Here is a 21,722-nt window from a genome sequence, read left to right as displayed (position 1 = left end):
TTGTCTTTCCCTGATTGACTTATTTTGCTTAGCATTATACTTTCTAGACCCATTCATATTTTGTAAATGGCAAAATTTCATTCTTTTTATGGCTATAATATTCATTTTATATATACATATATGTATATATATAGCCACATCTTCTTTATCCATTCATTTATCTATGCACACTTGACTGCTTCCATAATTTGCCTGTTGTAAAATAATGCTGCAATAAACATAGATGTTCATGTATCTTTTCAAATTAATCATTTTGTATTCTTTGGATAAATACCCAGTAGTGCAATTACTACATTGTAGAGTATTTCTGTTTTTAATCATTTGAGGAACTTCCATACTGTTTTCCACAGCGACGGCAAGAATTTGCATCCCACCAACAATACACAGGGTTCCTTTTTGTTCACATCCTTGCCAACACTTGCTGTTTGTTATGTTTTTTTTTTAACTATTATTGTTATTTTAACCATTTTGACAGGTGTGAGGTGATATCTCATTGTGGTTTTGATTTACATTTCCCTGATGTTTGTGATGTTGAGCATCTTTTTATGTGTCTGTTTTTCATCTATATGTCTTCTTTGGAGAAATGTTTTGTCAGGACATTTTGGTCATTTTCTGAAAGGCATAAATTAGTTGACATTTTAATGAAAGACACATCAGATCAATGGAATCTGTAGATGAGACATGTACAAGAGAATGTTGCTAGAAAGTCTGAGTTTCTGAGACCCCCCAAAGCCTGTCCACACCTACCCAATCTAGGGTAGAACCAGACAGTGTATACACCACACTCATATACTCATGGATTGATGCCAACCTTTTCATTAAAAAAGAACCAATTTGTGAAATAAATCTTTATGATAGCAGAAGAAATACTCACCAATTGCTTTTATTGTAATACAGTCTTTGGGTCATAACATCATGTGAATGAACACAAGTGTAGATAATTTACAGAAAAAAATCAGAACAGTGGGAATGTTATACAGTAACAAACTACAGATTAATGCAATAACATGGATTCTCTAGTGGAAAGTAATAACAATATCTGGACTCTGATGTATTCACTTCCTTTCCTGGGCCTTAGAGTTACCCTCAGAGAAACAAAAGGAGGGCAGATGACCTGGTCTAATTTTGTGATCTGCACCTCCAGAAATACATAGTAATATTTGTTTCAAATGCTTACATGTTTTGTATTTTTAAACAAGCGTTTAATAAAGGGCTCCTCCTGGTCCCCAGGAGCTAATCTTAATGATAAGAAGAATAAGAATAATTTACTTTAGGTGTATGATACTTGTGATTGTCTTGAAAGAAACAGGAAGGTGAGCTGGCCTGCAGCAGACACCCCAGACCCAGCAATCTCTTGGGGCTCATTACAGGATTGAAAATGAGTGATGCACTCTCACTTCATTTGAAGTGTTTGTGCTGCCAGATTCATTTCAAATGTATATATATATATTTCCTAAGTACTTACATAGGACCTCATGTGTGTAAGCCACTGTACTGACACTGCAAACGATTGGAAAAGTACTAAGACTTCTAAATTATAATCTAAAAGAGCTTGTAAGCTAAAACCAAGTATTACACAAGGCCATTTGTGACCTAAAAGAATAAATAAAATATGTAATACATCAAACAAATGAACATTCCTGTCTTCTTTTGGTAATCTAGGAATGCATCAAGGAAGCTGTAACATTTAAGATAGATCTTAAAGAAGTGACACTATTTCAATTGTAAGTGAAGATGGGTGCACTTGGGGAAGCATCCTCTGTGGAGAGACCTGTATAAACAAAAGTATGTACCTAAGAAGGTGTCCAGAAGGCTTTCAGTAACTCATTGTGGTGATAACACTGAATCTATTAGAAGAATTTGGAGGACAAGACTTCAGAGTTAAATCAAGATTTTTTTAGAGATAAACCTCAAATAATGCAGGGAGAACAAATGCAGAACAAATGTATGTGTGTACACACGTACATATTTAAGGTGTTTATTTGTAAAAAAATTGTTTATTTGTACTCCCACCTAAAGTCATTAACACTAGGGCAATTATAACTGAAAAAAAATGTTTAATACTAATCAACACATAGCAAATAAATAATCTGAAGAGCAAATATATAATCTATATGATATGTATATAGATATCCTTCTATATCATTCATTTCATACATATGCATATATGAATAGACTTATGCATATGTGTTATACAGCTCTAGAAATGTGTACCATTTATAATAATCTGGTAGATAGCAAAATCCATGAAAAGTTATTGAAGTGGGATATTACTTAGTCAGACATCTGTTTCTTAAAAATAATCTAACAGCATTGTTTGAGAAGTAAGAGTATCAGCAGGATATAGGAACAATAACAATTTTATAGCAAATGATGGAAGTGAGTAGTTTTACTCTGAGGACCTTATTTATATAAGTAGAACTGTGTATATTATCAATGGTGAGAGATGAAAGGCAGAAGTGAACCTAAATCTGATCACTCATTATGCTTTTCTGTCTCTGTTCACTCAAACACAACCCTGACTCCACTGTGGAGTAACGGGATATGAGTCTTCAGGCTGCATAGCTGTATGGCTGTCAAATATATCATATTCAAATTCTTTTTAGAGCAGTTACCATATTTTGCAGCACTTAATGCATTTATGAAGCCGCATTGAAACATGCAAACATGTAAAAATTTTTGTTTTCCTTTTCAATTATTCTTATGTCATGAACACTTGATTAAAATTCCTTCTATGTTTTTACATATACACATTTATTTTTACTCTCACCATAAGTCATTTAAACATTAGGGCAATTATAACTGCAAAAGGTAAACACTAATCAACACATAGCAATATGTAATCTGTATAAGTTTGTGTCATTTTAATGAGAAGAGAACAGATATTAATGTGTGTCCTAAGAATTTCTCTTTAATATTTTTCTCAATGAATCTATGACTTTCTTATTTCTCAAGCTATAGATAATTGGATTTAATAAAGGAATTATGATAGTATAAAATAGAGAGTCCATCATATCTTGACCATCTGATTGTGCAGATACAGGGCGCATATACATTAAGACAAGAGGGCCATAGTACAAAGAGACAGATAAGAGATGGGCTCCACAGGTGGAGAAGGCTTTTCTTATCCCTTGTAGTGACTTCTTTTTTAAGACTGAAAAGAGAACTAGTGTATAGGAGACAAGAACTATCAGAATGGTGAACATCTGTATTGACCCAGCAAAAATAAATACTATCAGAAAATTAATAGAAGGGTCGGTACAAGAAATCTTAAACAATGGCATAATGTCACAGTAAAAGTGATGTACTATGATGGAATCACAGAAGGTTAATCTGAATAACAAAGCATTGTGAATTATGGCATGAAGAAGGCCACCTGAAAATGACAAAACTAACAGCCGGATGCATAGTGTATTGGACATAATCACTGGGTAAAGTAATGGTTTGCATATGGCCACATAGCGATCATAAGCCATTGTTGCCAGCAGAAAACATTCTGTGGTTATACTGATTGCCAAGGAAAAAAACTGTATCATGCATTCAGAAAGAGATATCATTTTGCTCTTGGCAAAGAAGTTGACCAGCATCTTGGGGGTCACTGTGGATGATATCCAAGCATCCACAAATGCCAAACTTCCAAGGAAAAAGTACATGGGGATGTGAAGCTGAGGGTCATTCCATATGAGAGCAATCAGACCAAGGTTCCCCACAATGGTGAGAAGATAGATAACCAAGAACACCAGGAATAGGGAGATTTGCCACTGTGGTTCATATGTGAGTCCTGTGAGAATTAACTCTGTCAGTAGTGTTGCATTATCTTTTTCCATGTCCTCACTGGGTGTTACCTGAAATGAAATGGAATAAGTTTTTTAAATGTCAATCAGAATTTATATGTGAAAATATAGGAAGGAGATTTGAGATACAGTTATGCACATCAGAATGTCCTCTCAATTTTATGTGTTACCTAGGTAATAGATAGGATCTATTTCAGGGGCATGGAAATAAATGGAATTATTTCATATTTTTAAATGTGCAGCAAAGAACAGATTTGAAAAATGAAAGAATTGTAATATGTCCTAAATTTATGGGATAGAAAGGGTATGATATGGAAATTCTATGTTTGGGATGTGGATGTATGGTGAAGGGAAAAGAAGATTGAAGAGCCTTGGTAATGAAATGAATTGAATTGCATATGAAGGATCTTGAACGTTATCCATCACGGAATAAGAATACACTAAAACTTAAGAGGAGGGAGTGGCACTGAAATATTATTTTTTAATTGAATATATGGTAGTGTAGAAAATAGACTGCAGAGTGGGGTAATTGGGGTCAGGAGTACTAGTCAGTAGAGGTTACTACTATTTAGTGTTCTTAAACCAGATTACACATTGGAATTGTCAGAGGAATGTTTTGTTCAAAATATAGATCTGAGATATTACTGTAGACATTGATTTAGTGGGTCAATAATTAAAGCTAATAATCTGTATTCTGTTTGCTCCATGAGTGATTCAAATACATGTGGCATGCCTAGTACATGTGTGCAGTGACATTGAGATTGATGGGAAGATGAAGAGACAGATAGAAAAGAGTTCAGAATGTAGATGCAGTACTTCTCTGATACATTGAAGGTGAATGGGTAGTCAATGAAGAATAGAGGAGTCACTTGATGACTGTGTAGATTCCCATCAAAAATTGATTGAGAACTCAGAGGCGGTGGCCCATCTGTGGACATCCCATTGATATATTCTTTGTAGTATGAATCTACTACAAATAATGACTTGGAAGTCCTTGGGGTAGTTGAAGGCATACTTATCTATGATCTATCCCTTGGAGAAAACGTCAAGTATGAAGAGATGGTGAGAAACTAAACTGACAGAGTATATTAAAGTGGCAGTGAAGATGTATGCCATTTTCAGATAGCCAATCTGATCCTCTTTTCTCCCACTAGATATTGGTGGCCTGCAAAGTCTATCACCCACTCTAGGAGCCAAAAGAGCTGCAAACTGACTTTCCTATCCCTCTAACAACTAGAGTGAGGGCACCTGATGCAAGTGTGGCAAATCTAACTTCCCCACACTGGATTTGGAATTTGAAGTGAGGCATTAAAAGGGACAAGGACAAAAAAAAAAAAAAAAGGACATGGACAAAAGAGAATTTGGGTTGCTAAGGCAACCAAGCTATAATATGAAGGTTCCAGCAAATGCATCCTGCACCCACAACAATGACCCACCCTGTCAGTGTGAACAGTGGCATTCCCATACAGCCGGTGTGACAACAACCCTCGTGGATACAGTGTTGGGACATGATTTTGGCTGTTCACAGATTGCCTTCCTTCCTTCTTTGCTATCTATTTTTTTCAAGCTGGTTCCTTCAATCTCCCTCACATTTCTATGTTAGAGAAAATCCATTCAAAAACACCATTTCTTGTTGAAGCTAATAGTTCTGACTGACAGCAATGAAAGATGGGCAGAAACTGGGAAACGATACTGAGCAGAATGATGAAGAAGAGAAGGGAAACAGGGCAGATGAGTGTCATGAACATAAGGAAAGGAAGATATTCAAGAAGGACAAAGAAAGTTATGGTGCCAGTCACTAAAATAAATGCTCTAGTAGGACAAGGAGTGAACACATGTGATGCAGCATGGAAGCTAAGAGATTTTCAGTGGCTTTAGTGAGAGCCATTTCTGTTATGTGATGCAGTGGAGGCCAGAGAATAATGAGAAATGAATGGGAAACAAGTTACACAACAGTGAACCGGAAAACAAAGTTGAGCCCTCCAGGAATGTGGAGGACAGTTATTGTTTGTCTGCTGTGGTAGACAAATACAAAATATGTTTCCTATATATCATTTAATAAAAGTGTTCAGAAGAGAGAAACAGAGAGGGAGGCATTAAGAAGAGAAAAAAGCAGAAGCAGAAGGAGAAATTTGGGTGGGTGGAGATCACAAGATGCACAAAGAGCAATTGGCTGAGAATAACAGACACAACAATGGAAAAGTGTGGGAAAGACAAGCAAAGAAAGATTAAGAATATATCAGAGAAAGTTTATGGACAACACAAAGGGAAAGGCTTAGAGTTTGGAGGTAAATGTTTATGTTAAACCTGGTTTTCATGTAATGTCAGCATTGGGAATCTTTTCTTTCTTTTTTTGTTCAAATTTCCACAATTTACTTTTCTGTAGAATGTGTGTGGGCCAGAATTTTTCATTTAAAATTTTACTTCACACACTTTGTGCTGTTCATAAATATATTAGCACTGCATGAATTTTTTTAAATATTTAAAAGTTGCTTTAGATTTGTTATTAAAGTGATTTGAGATGACTCTTTAGAGATCCCGCTGGTTTTACTTGAGAGCAGCTTTTCTCTACCAGTTTTTTTAGCAGAATGAAATTGACCCAAAGAGTGGAGTGGAATGCAGGTGATAGAAATAACCAAAGGCAATAATTGCACCTGTTAAATGTGTTTTATTCAGAAAATACTTCCAGACAATTCCAAATACTAAATAATTGAAAATTCTCAAATTCTCTTTGTCTGTGGGTACTTACTAAGCTATATATAAATGCTTTAAAGAGCGGTGATGGAACACTTATTGCCTATTTCCTGCTACATGTATATAAATAGTCAATGAAATTCTTGTCAGAAGTGGGAGAAAGGATGGAGATAATATGCAAAAGATTTACCTAAAAGTTTTAATCAGAACATGTAGTCAGTTAAACATGATAGAGTTTTAAATCAGAATAACCAGAAAGATTGCTTATGTGGGTAGGAATCATTATGAAATCATTTTAAGCTGTTTAAAATTTTAGTTCACCAATACTTACAAAGTCATCATAGGTGTGTTAAGAGGTAGTAAAGCGTTGTTAAAGGGAGCAATTCAGTCACATAGCTATTTTGCTTATCTAGATTATTACCACCAACATAAAATATATAACTTATTCACTATTTGTTTTCTCTTTCTTATTGACTTTATGACCTCTTATAAACCCAATGTACAATTGTTATAAATCTAACAGTATTTCAATTTTATATACAAATAATAATGAATATGACATAAATTATTTCTTACCCATATCTTGTAAGAAATTGAGGAAATCTCTTCAAAGTGTTAGGCTTTCTAAAATAGAAAAAAAAATACACTAGCACTGGAATGACAAAACATAAGTAGCAACATTGATTCACTTTGAAGACATAATTTATCAAGCTTATATGAAGTTGTTTCAAATACAAGAGTCAACCAATGGTATGACTATGTGCTTTTGCCAGAAGAAGGAGTGAAGAACATGAATTCCCCTAATAACACCCAAGGATTCCCTTTAGGACAAAACTAAGCTGTTCTTCTGGGTATTGTAGTTTTGAACATGTAGTATGAAGTCCTGCTGCCCTGTAGGGGATTCACACTTTGACATCATACATCAAGTCATCACAGATATTGCAGTTTATGGCCCTATTTTCCACCATTAATGACACTCTGACATAATTATTGAAACTTCAGTTTTTCTACAAATTTTGATGTTCTGAGTGCTTTTATTCATCTGATCTTAGCTGATCATACATGATTTTAATGAGGCCAAAGTTCTGGAGTCCCTTCAGGAGCCAACCCCAAATACAGTTGTCTTTCCCATGCCAACCACAACTGACATTCTAGACCTGCACCTAACTTCCCACTGTAATTTGTAAGCAGATGAGAAACCCTACTTGGCAAAGGGCAAGGGAATAACAAAGGGAAAACAAAACAAAGGACTACATTGGGAGGTGGTATATATCAGTGTTTCTCAAACATTAATGTCTGTGAAGCTCCTGGAGATTTTATTAAATTGCAGATTCTCCTTCAATAGGTCAGGAAAGATGCCTGAGAGTCTTCATGTCTAACAAGCTGATGACCTGGACATTTGCATTTTTATGGTCTTCCTTCATTAGAGGGTCTAGATGATCTCAGAGCTAGATCTTTGGATGAACAAAAAAACCAAAAGTGGCAAATGTAGCTGGATGGAGCCAGATGGGACAAAAAAGGCCAGCATGGTTTGGCTCACACAGGGTCTGGAGGTTAGTCAGGCAATTGTTCTTTAACTCACTTTTATTTTTTTTTATTTTTTTAACATTTATTTATTTTTGAGACAGAGAGAGACAGAGCATGAATGGGGGGAGGGTCAGAGAGAGAGGGAGACACAGAGTCTGAAGCAGGCTCCAGGCTCCGATCTGTCAGCACAGAGCCCGACGCGGGGCTCGAACTCACAGACTGTGAGATCATGACCTGAGCCAGAGTCGGACGCTTAACCAACTGAGCCACCCAGGCGCCCCTGTTCTTTATCTCACTTTTAAGGACATCTAGTTAGATATTTTGAGCAAGGTGATAAGATGTTCATGTTTGCCTTTCAGCATTAGGAGGGAAATGAAAATGAATGTTCATTCAGAAAATAATGACATTATACATGTCAAAATATGACAATGAAGAAATAACAATATTTTGATTTGATGTGTGAAGAGTAGAAAAAAATGCTTAACCTCCACATGGGACTTGATTGGCAGCTAGGGGGAAAGCAAAGGGTCTATATTTTGGTAGAGTCATTAATCAGTTATCCTTTGTCCTTAGAATTTGTGAAAGCCAAAAAAGAGGAGAAATAAACTACATAGATGAAAAGAAGAGCCTCAGCAGGAGGGTGGGTAAGCAATAGGAACATGTTACACTTCACACAACCCAAACTTGAGTTAAATTTAATTCCCCCTTCAACTCTGTATATTTATCTCTCACCTCATTTTGTGCCAGATCTATGAGTACAAAAGTCTGCATGGCTGTTTTTCCATTATGAGTAGTCTCAATTTTAGTTATTTTCAATGGTGGGTCATGGTACCTCACTATGGTCATCATTTTCATTTCCCCAGTGATGAATTATATTAAATGTATTTTTGTGTCTCTATATGACATTTATTGAAGTGTCCAAGTATTTTCTCTTTTTTTAAATTGAGGTGTATATTTCTTATTCAGTTCTGAGATTCTTTGTATATTCTGGATACATAGCTCTTATCAGATGTACGATTTGCAAATATTCACTCAAGGATCTTGATCTTCTTTCCCTTCCATAAGATATCACACATGTTTCTTATACTGATTGGACCTAGTGAGCAAAGTCAGCAACTACTGTAGACTTATTGGTAGGCATTTGCATACCAGGAGTTCAGAAATAAATTCAACAAAATTCAGGGCTCATTTATCTGAGTGAAATTTCTAGAGGTCCAATTGGTGGGTCATGTGGGGATATATCTTCTAAGGTAAAAGATAAATTGTTGCATCTCTCCCTCCTGCAGCCAAAAATAAAGTACAAGAGCTAGTGGGACCCTGTGTATTTTGGAGGCAATGTCTTCTTCATTTGGGTATATTATTTCAACCCATTTACCAAGTGTCCAGAAAAGCTGTTAGTTGTTTTTTTTTTTTTTAACTTTTATTTATTAATGAGAGACAGAGAGAGACAGCATGAGCATGGGAGGGGCAGAGAGAGGGGAAGACACAGAATCTTAAGCAGGCTCTAGGCTCTTAGCCGTTAGCACAGAGCCCGACACAGGGCTTAAACTCACAAACTGCAAGATCATGACCTGAGCCGAAGTCAGACACTTAACCAGCTGAGCCACCCAGGTGCCCCCAAAAAGCTGTTACTTTTAAGTGTGACTCTGAATAGAAGAATTTGCAAAGGTGTGAGAGGCTATGCAAGCTCCTCTGCCACTTGGGTCATATGATCCAGCAAAACCAATGGTGGTTGAAGTTCCAGTGGCAGATAAGGATGCTCTTTGGAGCCTTAGGCAGGTCTGTATATGTAAATTGCAGCACAGGCCTTTAGGTTTGGAGCTAAGCCATGCCATCACTCCAGACAACTCTTCCCCATTTGAGAAACAGCTATTGGTCTGCTACTAGGCCTTAGTAGAGATTGAACGCTTAACCATGGGCCACCAAATTCCCATGAGACCAGAGCTGCCCTTCCTGAACTGGGTGTTGTCTGACACACCAAGCCATTAATATGAGAGTACATGGCCACACATGACATGGTATATACATGATGTAGCCTTCCCAGGCCTCTCAGTAAGTTACATGAAGAGGTGGTCCAAATGCCCATGTTTCCCACACCTTACAGGCTAGCTTCTCTATTCTAGCCATACTTTTGGCCTTACAGAGGGTTCTCACAGTAGACAGAGGGATGACCTGGATCTGGTTTACTGCTAGTTCTGCAGGATATACAGACACCATTTGAAAGTAGACAATTGTAGCACTACTGATAGTCTCTGGGACATCCCTGAAGGACAGTAATTAAGGAAAATCCTCTCAATGGGCAGAAGTTTGAGCATTTACCTGATTGTTCATTTACCTGCTAGGAATCTTAGCCATGTATTTGGCTATGTAATGATGCAAGGGCTTTGAGAAATGGTTTGGGTGAATGGTCAGGGACATTGAACAATTATGACTGGAAAATGACAAGGAAATTTCTTGAAAGGGTATTTGGATAGATCCCTCTAAATGAACAAAACACATGAATATATTTGTGTTCCGTATAAATGCTTAACAAAGGGAGAGCTCTACAGTGGAAGATTTTAATCAGGTGGGTAGGATGACCCATTCAATAGATACCAGTCAACATATTTCTCCTGCCAACTCTGTAATTACCAAATGAGCTCATGAAAAAGGGGGCTATGGTGGCACAAATGGAGGTTATATGTGGGCTCCACAATAGGTAATTTTATTTATCATGGCTGACCCAGCTATGGACATTGTTGAGTGCTCAGTCTGCCAGCAGCATAGATTAACACTGAGTCTCTTTATTGGGGTAATCAGGCACCTACCTCATGGCAGGTTGATTACATTGGCCTAATTACAATAATGGATTGGGAAGTGTTTGTTTTTAGTAGAATAGATACTTATTCTGGATGCAGATTTTCTGTCTTGCATGCGATGCTTCTACCAACACTCTGTGAATTTATAGAATTCCTAATCTACTGTCATGGTAATTCACCAACACTGCTTCTAATCGAGCACTTCATTTCACTGTAAATAAAGTGTGGCCCCTTGATAATAGTATTCACTTTTCTTACCATTTCCCAGCCAACCTGATACAGGTAGTTTGCTAGAACAATGGAATTATCTTTTGAAACTCAGTTACTGCACCACCTAGACGGCATGACCAGCGGGGCTTGGTGTTGTTCTCCAGAAGGCTGTATATTTTCTGAATCAGTGTCCAATATTCAGTACTGTTTCTCCTCTAGCTAGAAGTCATGAATCTACAAATCAGGTAGTAGAAATGGAAGTGGCACCACTCACTATTACCTCTAATGATAAACTAGCATGCTTTTTACTTCTTGTACCCATGCTTTTTTTCTCGTCTGTTCTAATTGCCTTACAGCCAAAGGAAGGAATGTTTTCACCAGCACACAATGATTCTGCTGAGCAGGAAGTTAAGACTGGAATTAGGCTACTTTATGCTCTTCCTTCCGTTAAACCATCATGCAATGAAGGGAGTTACTCTGCTAGGTGATGAGACTACCAAGGAGAAATTGGACTACTTCTCCACAATGGAAATGAGGACAAGTATATCTGAAATTCACATTACTTAGGGCATCTCTTAGTAGTGCTATTCCTTATAATTAAGGTCAATGGAAAACTGCCAACAAACCAATCCAAACAGGATTTCTGTTGGCCAGACACTTAAGGAATGAAGGTAAAGAAGGATGACCAGGTAAAAAAAAAAACTGACCAGCTGAGGTGCTTGCTATAGAAAAAGGGATTATAGAATAGGTAGTGGAGGAAGTAATTATAAATACCAGCTATTCCCACATGACTTTTTACAGAAATGAGGACTGTAATTGCCATAAGTATTTACTCCTCAGTTTGGTAAGAATATATTTGTGTGTGTTTATTTATACAGACCCATATATTTCTGTATGTATATACGTATGTGTATATAAATAGCAAATATCTTCATTTTCTTTCTGCTCATATTCTCTTATTATGTAATATAAAATGTATTCAATTTATTGAATAGTAATTAATTATAATTAATTGGACATCATAGTGTTTAAGTTACCAGATATCAAGGAGAAGAGTAAACATCATGCAGAGACTTCACCCTCTTTTCTGGGGAAAGGGTTAGTGCATTTTCAGTTTTATACAGCACAGTTGTATCATGCTAGGTGGAATTGTGACCTTGATATCATCTTTACTTGGAGTTAAGTTTAGTTAAGGAATTGTGGATGAGTGTTAAGTTGACAGTGGGTGGATGTATGATGGTTCATTGTATGTGTCACCTTGACTCGTCCATAGGATGTCCAGATGTCTGGTTAAATATTATTTCTGGTTGTATCTGTGAGGGTGTGTCCAGTAGAGATTACATCAGTGAACTGAATAAAGTAGATGTCCCTCCCTGATGCTGGTGGGGCTGAATAAAAGAAAACAGCAGAATAATGTTGAATTCACTGTGCCTGACTAGTTGATTTGTGAAATTGATGCACTTGGTGCTTTTGGTTCTGAGACCTTCAGACTTGATGGATTGAATTTATAACCTTCCATCAGCTCTCCTTGTCTCAGGTAGAGAATTCCATTAACTTAGAAATATACCATTGTCTTTCCTGGGTCTCTACCTTGCAGACTACAAATTGTGGGATGTGTTATCCTCCATAATTATGTGAGCCAATGTCTTATAATAAATATCTTCAGATATATGCTATCAGTATAGATAAATACATCTTACTGTTTCTGATGCTGATTGGCTATCATTATTGGTAAGCGTGTTTTCAAAAAAAAGAAATAAAAACACCCACAATACTTCATCTTTTGGAGCAGATGCTCCATTGAAATCTGCATCCATCTGCCCAGACAGGAAGGAAAGTACAAAACTGACAGTGCTAAAAATATGAAGATTTTTAGAATACTTGCATAGTGCTGTTTAAGCAGGAAATGGGGGATGTAAAAAAACTGCATTTTGACATATCTTGATTTAAAATTTATATATATATATATATATATATATATATATATATATATAATTTATTGTCAAATTGGTTTCCATACAACACCCAGTGCTGCCCTCCTCGATGGCCACCACCCACTTTTAAAATTTTTACTTCACTGATTATTTAAAAGAGTAGTTAGCTATCTAATGTGGTCCCAATCCAACAGCATAAACTTGCTGAAGTCGAAACTGGTGATGAAGCCCATCAGTCTTTGTTCCACAAACCCTCCAAGTGATCTGAGGCTCACTGAAGTCTGAGAACCATGATTTTAAAAGAAAAACAACAGCAACAAAAAGAAATCCTAGACTAGAGAGGTGTTCACACCTACCTAATATATTTACTAATATTCTACCCTATGTAGTCTATAACCCAGAGTAGGAAATATTGTTCTATATTTGATTGGTGTTTGTTTTTACATAACTCCCAAATGTGTTGACTTTTTTTAACATTTCAAAAAATTGTTCCTTTTTGTTTAAACATAAAACACACTTATAGAATGCAGTTAACTTAAAACTTATTATTTAGCATCTTCCTAAACCAGTTATCTTTAAATATATCTTCAAGAAATAAAAGGAAACAAACATATTTCACAGGTATTCTCAGACTCTTTTCTGTCACCTCATGTGAAATTGATAGTTACAGACAGTAGTTTGCTTAAGTTAGGCAAATAATTTAATTGATCACCATGAATAAGTATTACTCTTTTACTTCATTAAATTTCTTTTCTGAACCATTAATCAATACCCTTCAGAGGAATGTTAATAGTCAGTCAAAAAGGAGAGAGAGAGAGAGAGAGACATCTCAAATTGATATAATTGTCAGTGTTTCAGATGATCAGAAATTTTCATTTATAAGAGTAAATACTGTTTTTAAGAACCTACCATAGTAAAAAGAGCAGTTCACTGAAAGCTAATTTGTGAAATTCTTTGTAAACTTTTTGGAAGTTTTAAATTATAAATATAAAATAGCAGTTTAGATATTTTAAAAAATGTGTATTCTGGACCACATGCTAGTTACAGTTGTTACACAGCATCAATACCTATGATATATCTTACAAGAATGAAACTACCATATTCAAATAAAAGAGAAAAAAATTCTGCTTCATTTAAGAATACTAAAGAAGCAAGGAAGAAGCAAGCTTTCTTTTAAAAACAAAATATAAATGTCTATGTGAATGCAGCCACACATTTCTTTTTTTTTTTTTTTCAATTTTTAATTTTAGAGACAGAGATCCCACAACCTTGGAATCATGACCTGAGCTGAAATCAAGAGTCAGATGCTCAACCGACTGAGCCACCCAGGTGCCCCCCCTTTTTTAAACATATTTCTCCATTTAGAAAGCTATCATCATAAATAGGATATAGCACATTTTTAAGTTGTGTTTTACTTCAATCTTGCTGCACACCCAAGTTACATCTCAGTTTTCAGAGTGTTTCTTCTGATCAATCCTAAGAACAACACAATCATTTAAAGGTTGTAGACTACAACAACAAGGATCTTTGTTAAAAAAATAAATTTATCTTTTAAATCAAATTTGGAAATTATAAGTTAAGGAAATAGGGGAAAAATGAATGAATAGCAGGCTGGAAGAAGCAGGGGAACAAATTAATGACCTAGAAGACAGAGTAATGGAAAATAATTAAGCTGAACAAGAGAGAAAAAAAAGAATTATGCACAATGAGAATAAACTTAAGGAACTCAGTGACTCCATCAAACATAATAACATTTGCATTATTAAAGTCCTAGAAGAAGAAGAAGAAGAAGAAGAAGGAGGAGGGGGAGGGGGAGGAGCAGGGGGGGAGGAGGAGAGAGAAAAGGGGAAAGAGAACTTATTTGAAGAAATAGTAACTGAAACCTTCTCTGATCTGGGAAGGAAACATATCCAAATCAATGAGCATAGAGAACCCCCAACAAAATCAACAAAAGCAGATCCACATGAAGGCATATTGTAATTAAAATGGCAAAATGTAGTGATAAAGAAAAAAATATTAAAAGCAGAAATACAAAAGAAGATAGTTACATACAAAGAAAACACCATAAGGCCATCATTTAATTTTTCAGCAGAAACTTTTGAAGCCAGGAAGAAGTGGCATGATATATTCAGTGTGCTGAGTGGGGAAAATCTGCAGCCAATAATACCCTATCAGTAAGGCTTTCATTCAGAATACAAGGAGACAAATAAAAACTAAAGAAGTTCATGACCAGGTAAGCCAGCCCAGCAAGAAATATTAAACAGAACTCTTTGAGTGAGAAGGAAAGACCAAAATGACAATATGAAGGTAGGAAATATAAAAGCAGTAAAAAAAAAAAAAAAAAAAAAGAATGTTTCTGTTAAAAGTCATTCAAGGAACCCACAAAATAAAAGAATGTAAAATCAGACACCTAAAATGTGGGGAGAAGTAAAGAATGGGTTCAAACTTAATATAGACTGCTATATGTAGGAGATGTTACATACCAACCCAATAGTAACCACAAGTCAAAAACCACTAATAAATATACAAAGAATAAAGAGAAATAAATCCAATATTATCGCTGAAGAAAACCAGCAAACTGTGAAAGAGAGAAAGATAAGAAAGAATCAGAGAAAATCTTCCAGAACAACCACAAAACAAATAATAAATGGTACTGAATTCATATCTATCAATAATTACCTTGAATGTAAATGGACCAACTGTTCCAATTGAAACATATGGTGACAGAATGCATAAAAAAACAAGACCTGGGCCACCCGGGTGGTTCAGTCAAACATCTGACTTTAGCTCAGGTCACAATCTCCTGGTTTGTGGGTTCAGGCCCTGCATCAGGTTCTGCGCTGGCAGTCTCTCCTTCTTTCTCTCTGCCCCTCTCCCATGCTCCTCTCTCTCTGTCTTCCCCTCTCTCCCTTACACACACTCACTCTCTCTCTAAATAAACTTAAAAAAATAAAAATTAAAAAATTAAAAAATTAAAAACAAGACCCATCTATATTCTGTATGCAAGAGACTCATTTTAGGCCTAAAGACACCTGAAGATTAAAAGTGAGGGGATGGAGAAATTTTTATCATGCAGATGGATGTCAAAAGAAAGCTGGAGTAGCAATACTTACATCAGAAAAAGTTGACTTTAAAACAAAGATTGTAAGAAGATACAAAAAAGAACACCATACAATAATAGAAGGGACAATCCAACAAGAAGACATAACAATTGCAAATATTTATGCACCCAACATGGAGGTGCCCAAATACAAAAAACAGTTAGTAATAAACATTAAGGAACTAATCAATAATACTACAATAATAGTAGGGGACTTTAACACCCCACTTACATCAATGGACAGATCATCTGAACAGAAAGTAAAAAAGGAAACAATGGCTTCAAACAACACACTGGACCACATGGACTTAACAGATATATTCAGAACATTCCATCCTAAAGCAGCACAATACACATTCTTTTCTTTTATTTCAGTTTCTTGATTTATTTTGAGAGAGAGAGCAAGCAGGAGAAAGGCAGAGGGAGAGAGTGAATCCAAAGCAGGCTCCATGCTGTCAGCACAGAGCTCAACATAGAGCTTGATCCCACTAACCATGAGACAATGACTGAGCCAAAACCAAGTCAGATGCTCAACCAACTGAGCCATCCAGGTGCCCCAGAATACGCATTCTTTTAAGTGCACATGGAACATTTTACAGACTCACATATTAGGCCACAAAATAAGCCTCAATAATTAAAAAAATTTATATCATACTATGTGTCTTTTCTAACCACAATGCTATGAAAGTAGAAGTCAACCACAAGAAAAAATCTGGAAATACCACAAATACATGGAGGTTAAATAACATGCTACTAAACAATGACTGGGTTAACCAGGAAATAAATAAATTATAAAGTACATGGAAGCAAATGAAAATGAAAACACAACCATTCAAAACCTTTGGAATGCAGCAAATCCATTCTAAGAGAGTTTATAGCAATACAGACCTACTTCAAGAAGCAAGAAAAATCTCAAATAAACCACCTAATCTTACACCTACAGGTGCTAAAAAATACAACAAAAGATAAAATTAAAAACCAGCAGAAGGAAAGAAATAATAAAGATTAGAAGATAAATAAATGATATAGAAACAAAATGAACAAACAAAAAACACCTAGCAGAACAGATTAATGAAACCAAGAGCTGGTTCTTTGAAAAAGCAATAAAATTGATAAATCTCTAGCCAGACTTATCAAGAAAAAAACAGAAAGGGCCAAAATAAATGAATCACAAATGAGAGAGAAGAATAAGAAACACCACAGAAATACAATTATAAGAGGTATTATGAAAAATTATATGCCAACAAATTGGACAACCTAGAGGAAATGGATAGATTCCTGGAGGCATATAACCTACCAAAACTGAAGTAGGAAGAACTAGAAAAGTTGAACAGACTGATTATCATTAATGAAATTGAATCAGTAATCAAAACACTTCCAACAAACAAAAGTCCAGGACCAGAGAGCTTTACATGCGAATTCTACCAGACATAAAGAGTTAATACCTATTCTTCTCAAACTGTACCAAAATATAGAAAATGAAGGAATACTTCTAAAGTCATTCTATGAATTGAATAAATTGATTTGAATTGATCACCATGAACAAATATTACTCCTTTATTCCATTTAATTTCTCTTCTGAACCATTTATCAATACCATTCAGAGGAATGTTAACATTCAGTCAAAAAAAGAGAGACACCTCAAATTGAAATAAGTGTCAGTGTTCTACATGATCTATGAGGCCAGCATTACCCTGATACCAAAACCAGATAAAGACACCACAAAAAAAAAAAAAAAAAAAGAGAGAGAGAGAGAGAGAGAGAGAACTACAGGCCAATATCTCTAACTGATGAACATAGATGTTAAAATCCTCAATAAAATACTAGCAAACCAAGTAAAACAATACATTAACAAAGTCATTCACCACGATCAAGTGACATTTAATCCTGGTTTGAAAGGATTGTTCAATATTCCCGAATCAATCAATGTGATACATCGCATCTAATAAGGAAAAGGTTAAGAATTATATGTTCATTCAATAGACATAGAAAAGAATTTGACAAACTGCAATATCCATTCATGATAAAAACCCTCAACAAAGTAAGTTTAGAGGGAACATGCCTCAACATAATAAAGGACATCTATGAAAATCCCACCGCTAACATCATCCTCAGTGGTAAAACCTGAGAGCTTTTCCTCTATGGTCAGGAATAAGAAAAGGATGTCCACTCTCACCATTTTTATTAAACATAGTACTGAAAGTCCTAGCCATGCAATCAAACAATAACAACAAAATAAAAGGCATCCAAGTTGGTAAGAAGTAAAAAATTCACTATTTATAGATGACATTCTACATATAGGAAATCCAAAAGACTCCACCAAAAACCTGCTAGAACTGATAAATTTAGTAAAGTTGCAGGATACAAAATCAGTGTAAAGAAATATGTTTCATTTCTATATACCAATAATGAAGCAGCAGAAAGAAATTGAGAAAATAATCCCATTTACAACTGCACCCAGAATAACCTACCTAGGAATAAATTTAGGCAAAGAGATGAAAATATATATATATACGTATATATATATATATATATACATATATATACGTATATATATATATATAGTCTGAAAACTATAAAACACTGATGAAAGACATTGAAGAAGACACAAAGAAATGGAAAGATATTCCATTGTCTATGCTACCCAAAGTAATCTACACATTTAATGCAATCACCATCAAAATACCAACAACATTTCTCACAGAACTAGAAGAAACAATTCTAAAATTTGTATGGAACCACAAAAGACCCTGGATAGCCAGAGCAATTTTGAAAAAGAAAAGCAAAGCTGGAGGCATCACAGTTCTGGCCTTCAAGTTATATTACAAAGCTGTAGTCATCAAAACAGTATGATACAAAAATGGAACAGAATAGAAAATCAATGGAACAGAATAGAAAATCTAGAAATAAAACCACAATTAGGGGTGCATGGTAGCTCAGTTGTTTAAGCATCTGACTCTTGATTTTGGCTCAGGCCATGATCTCACCATCATGAGATTGAGCTCCGCACCGTCGGGCTCTGCGCTGGCTGTGGAACCTGCTTTAGATTCTCTCTCTCCCTTTCCCTCTGCCTCTCCCCTGTTTGCAGGTGTAATATTTCTCTTTCTCTACCTCTCTCTCTCTCTCTCTCTCTCTCTCTCTCAAAAAATAAATAAAAACCACAATTACATGGTCAATTAATCTTCAACAAAGGAGGCAAGAATATGCAATGGGAAAAAGACAGTCTCTTCAACAGATGAAGTTGAGAAACTGGAAAGCAACATGCAAAAGAATGAAACTGGATCACTTTCTTATACCATACATAAAAATAAATTCAAAATGGATGAAAGACCTAAATGTGAGACCTGAAACCATAAAATTCCTAGAAGAAAACACAGGCAGACACTGGCCATACCAACTTTTTTCTAGATATGTCCCCAGAGGCAAGGAAACAAAAGCAAGAATAAACTATAGAGACTACATCAAAATGAAAATCTTCTGCATAGCAGAGAAAACAGTCAACAAAACTAAAAGGCAGTCTGTGGAATGGGAGAAGATTATTTGCAAATGATATACCTGATAAAGGATTAGTATCCAAAATATATAATGAACTTGCACAACTCAACACCCCCAAAACAAATAATCTGATTAAAATATGAGAAGATGTGAACAACCATTTCTCCAGACATACAGATGCTCATCACCACTTATCATAAAGGAAATGCATATCAAAACCACAATGAGATACCACCTCACTCCTGTCAGAATGGCTAACATAAAAAACACAGGAAACAATAGGTGTTGCTGAGGATGTGGAGAAAAAGTAACTCTTACACTGTTGGGAGCAGTGCAAACTGGTGTAGCCACTGTGAAAAACAGTATGGAGGATTCTCAAAAAGTTAAAATAGAAATCCCCTATGATCCATCAATTGCACTACTGGGTATTTACCCAAAGAATACAAAAACACTAATTCAAAGGGACACATGCACCCCTATGTTTATAGCAACATTATTTACAATAATCAAGATATGGAAGCAGCGCAAGTGTCTATTGACTGATAAATGGATAAAGAAGTTGTAGTGTACACATAATATATATATATATGTAATATGTAATATATAATATATATAATACATATATTACACACAGTGGAATATGATTCAGCCATAAATAAGAATGAAATCTTGCTTTTCAGTGAGATGGATGGAGCTAGAGAGTATTATGCTAAGAGAAATAAATCAATCAGAGGAAGACAAATACCATATGATTTCACTCATATGTGGAATTTAAGAAACAAAACAAACAAGCAAAGGGGGGAAAAAAAAGAGTGAGAGGTACAAACCAAGAAACAGACTCTTAACTATAAAGAACAAACGGATGGTTTCCAGAGGAGGGGGTATTGGGGGATGGGGGACATAGGTGATGAAGATTAAGGAGTGCAGTTTAATGATGTGCACTGGCTGATTAAAATAAAACTGTAAAAAAATAAAAATAAATAAATAAAATAAAAGATCTTATAAAAAATAAGTAATTACATTGGTGGCCTAAAAGAATAAATAAAATATGCATTGTTTCAAACAAGTGAGCATTTCTGTCTTCTTGGATGTAATCTGGAAATGCACCAAGGAACTGTAATATTAAGAATGACCTTGAAGAAAGGACACCATTTCAATTGTATATGAACATGGGCACGCTTGAGGAAGGATTCTCTGTAGAGAGACCATATGAACAAAAACATATATTAGGAGGAAGTATACGGAAGGCTTTTAGTAACTTAGAAGTTCAATAGAATTGTGAGGAAAGAGACTTCAGAATCAAATCAAGATTTTATTGGGAAGTACCTCAAATACTGCCATGGTCACAAATGCAGAATAATATATAGAGAGAGGTATACATGTTTATATACCAACTGTATATCATGTCATTTGTATATACATGTGAACATAAAACATATACATATGCATATATAGAGTTCTATATATGTATGCTATATATACACATAAACTGGTAGATATGACCATCCTTGAAAAGTTATTCAAGAGGCATATTACTGAGTCAGACTTCTGCTTATGAAGAATAATCTGACAGCATTGTTTGGGAAATAAGAGGATATCAACAGGATGTATGAGAAGTAATAAGACTATGACAAAAGGCAGATGTGAGTAGTTTTAGTGTGTGAGACTCAGTGGTTTCAATAGGGTTGTATATGGAATTAGTGGTGAGAGAGGAAGGGTAGACTGAAATTGGATCACTCATTATACTTTTTTGCCTGTGTTCACTCAAACACAACACTGACTCCACTATGGAGTGAAATGTGATATGAAAATTTGGGCTACACAGCTGTATGACTGTCAAAGATATTATATTTAAATTATTTTCAGAGAAATTACACTATTACAGTGCTTAATGCATTTCTGAAGCCACATTGAAAACATACAAACATACAAAATATTTTTTTTCTTAATTATTATAGTATGACAGGAATACCTGATTAAAATTCTTTCTATATTTTGAATAAAATACACACATATTTAGATGGTCATTAGTATTCTCACCTTAAGTCATTTGAATGCTAAGGCAATTATAACTGCAAAAAACTTTAAACACCAATCAACACATAGCAACATCTAGTCTGCACAGTTTTGTGTAATTTTAATGGAAGAAGGACAGATACTAGTATGAGTA

At 35.3% G+C, this 21,722-nt stretch overlaps 1 protein-coding gene across 1 annotated transcript; it reads right to left on the bottom strand.

Annotated features, from left to right (window-relative positions):
• Positions 1-2,897: 2,897 nt before the first annotated feature.
• Positions 2,898-3,830, bottom strand: LOC125920882 (olfactory receptor 5H2-like). The gene has a single exon (XM_049628067.1). It carries the CDS (start codon positions 3,825-3,827, stop codon positions 2,898-2,900), a length of 930 nt encoding a protein of 309 aa, XP_049484024.1. The 5' UTR covers positions 3,828-3,830.
• Positions 3,831-21,722: the final 17,892 nt, after the last annotated feature.

The sequence above is a fragment of the Panthera uncia genome, chromosome C2, assembly GCF_023721935.1.
Source record: "Panthera uncia isolate 11264 chromosome C2, Puncia_PCG_1.0, whole genome shotgun sequence".
Taxonomy (NCBI): domain Eukaryota; kingdom Metazoa; phylum Chordata; class Mammalia; order Carnivora; family Felidae; genus Panthera; species Panthera uncia.
This window is presented reverse-complemented; position numbering and strand designations above follow the sequence as displayed.

Coding starts and splice junctions, on each gene's coding strand:
- LOC125920882 (XM_049628067.1), bottom strand. CDS start 3,827: ATGGAAAAAGATAATGCAACACTACTGACAGAGTTAATTCTCACAGGA.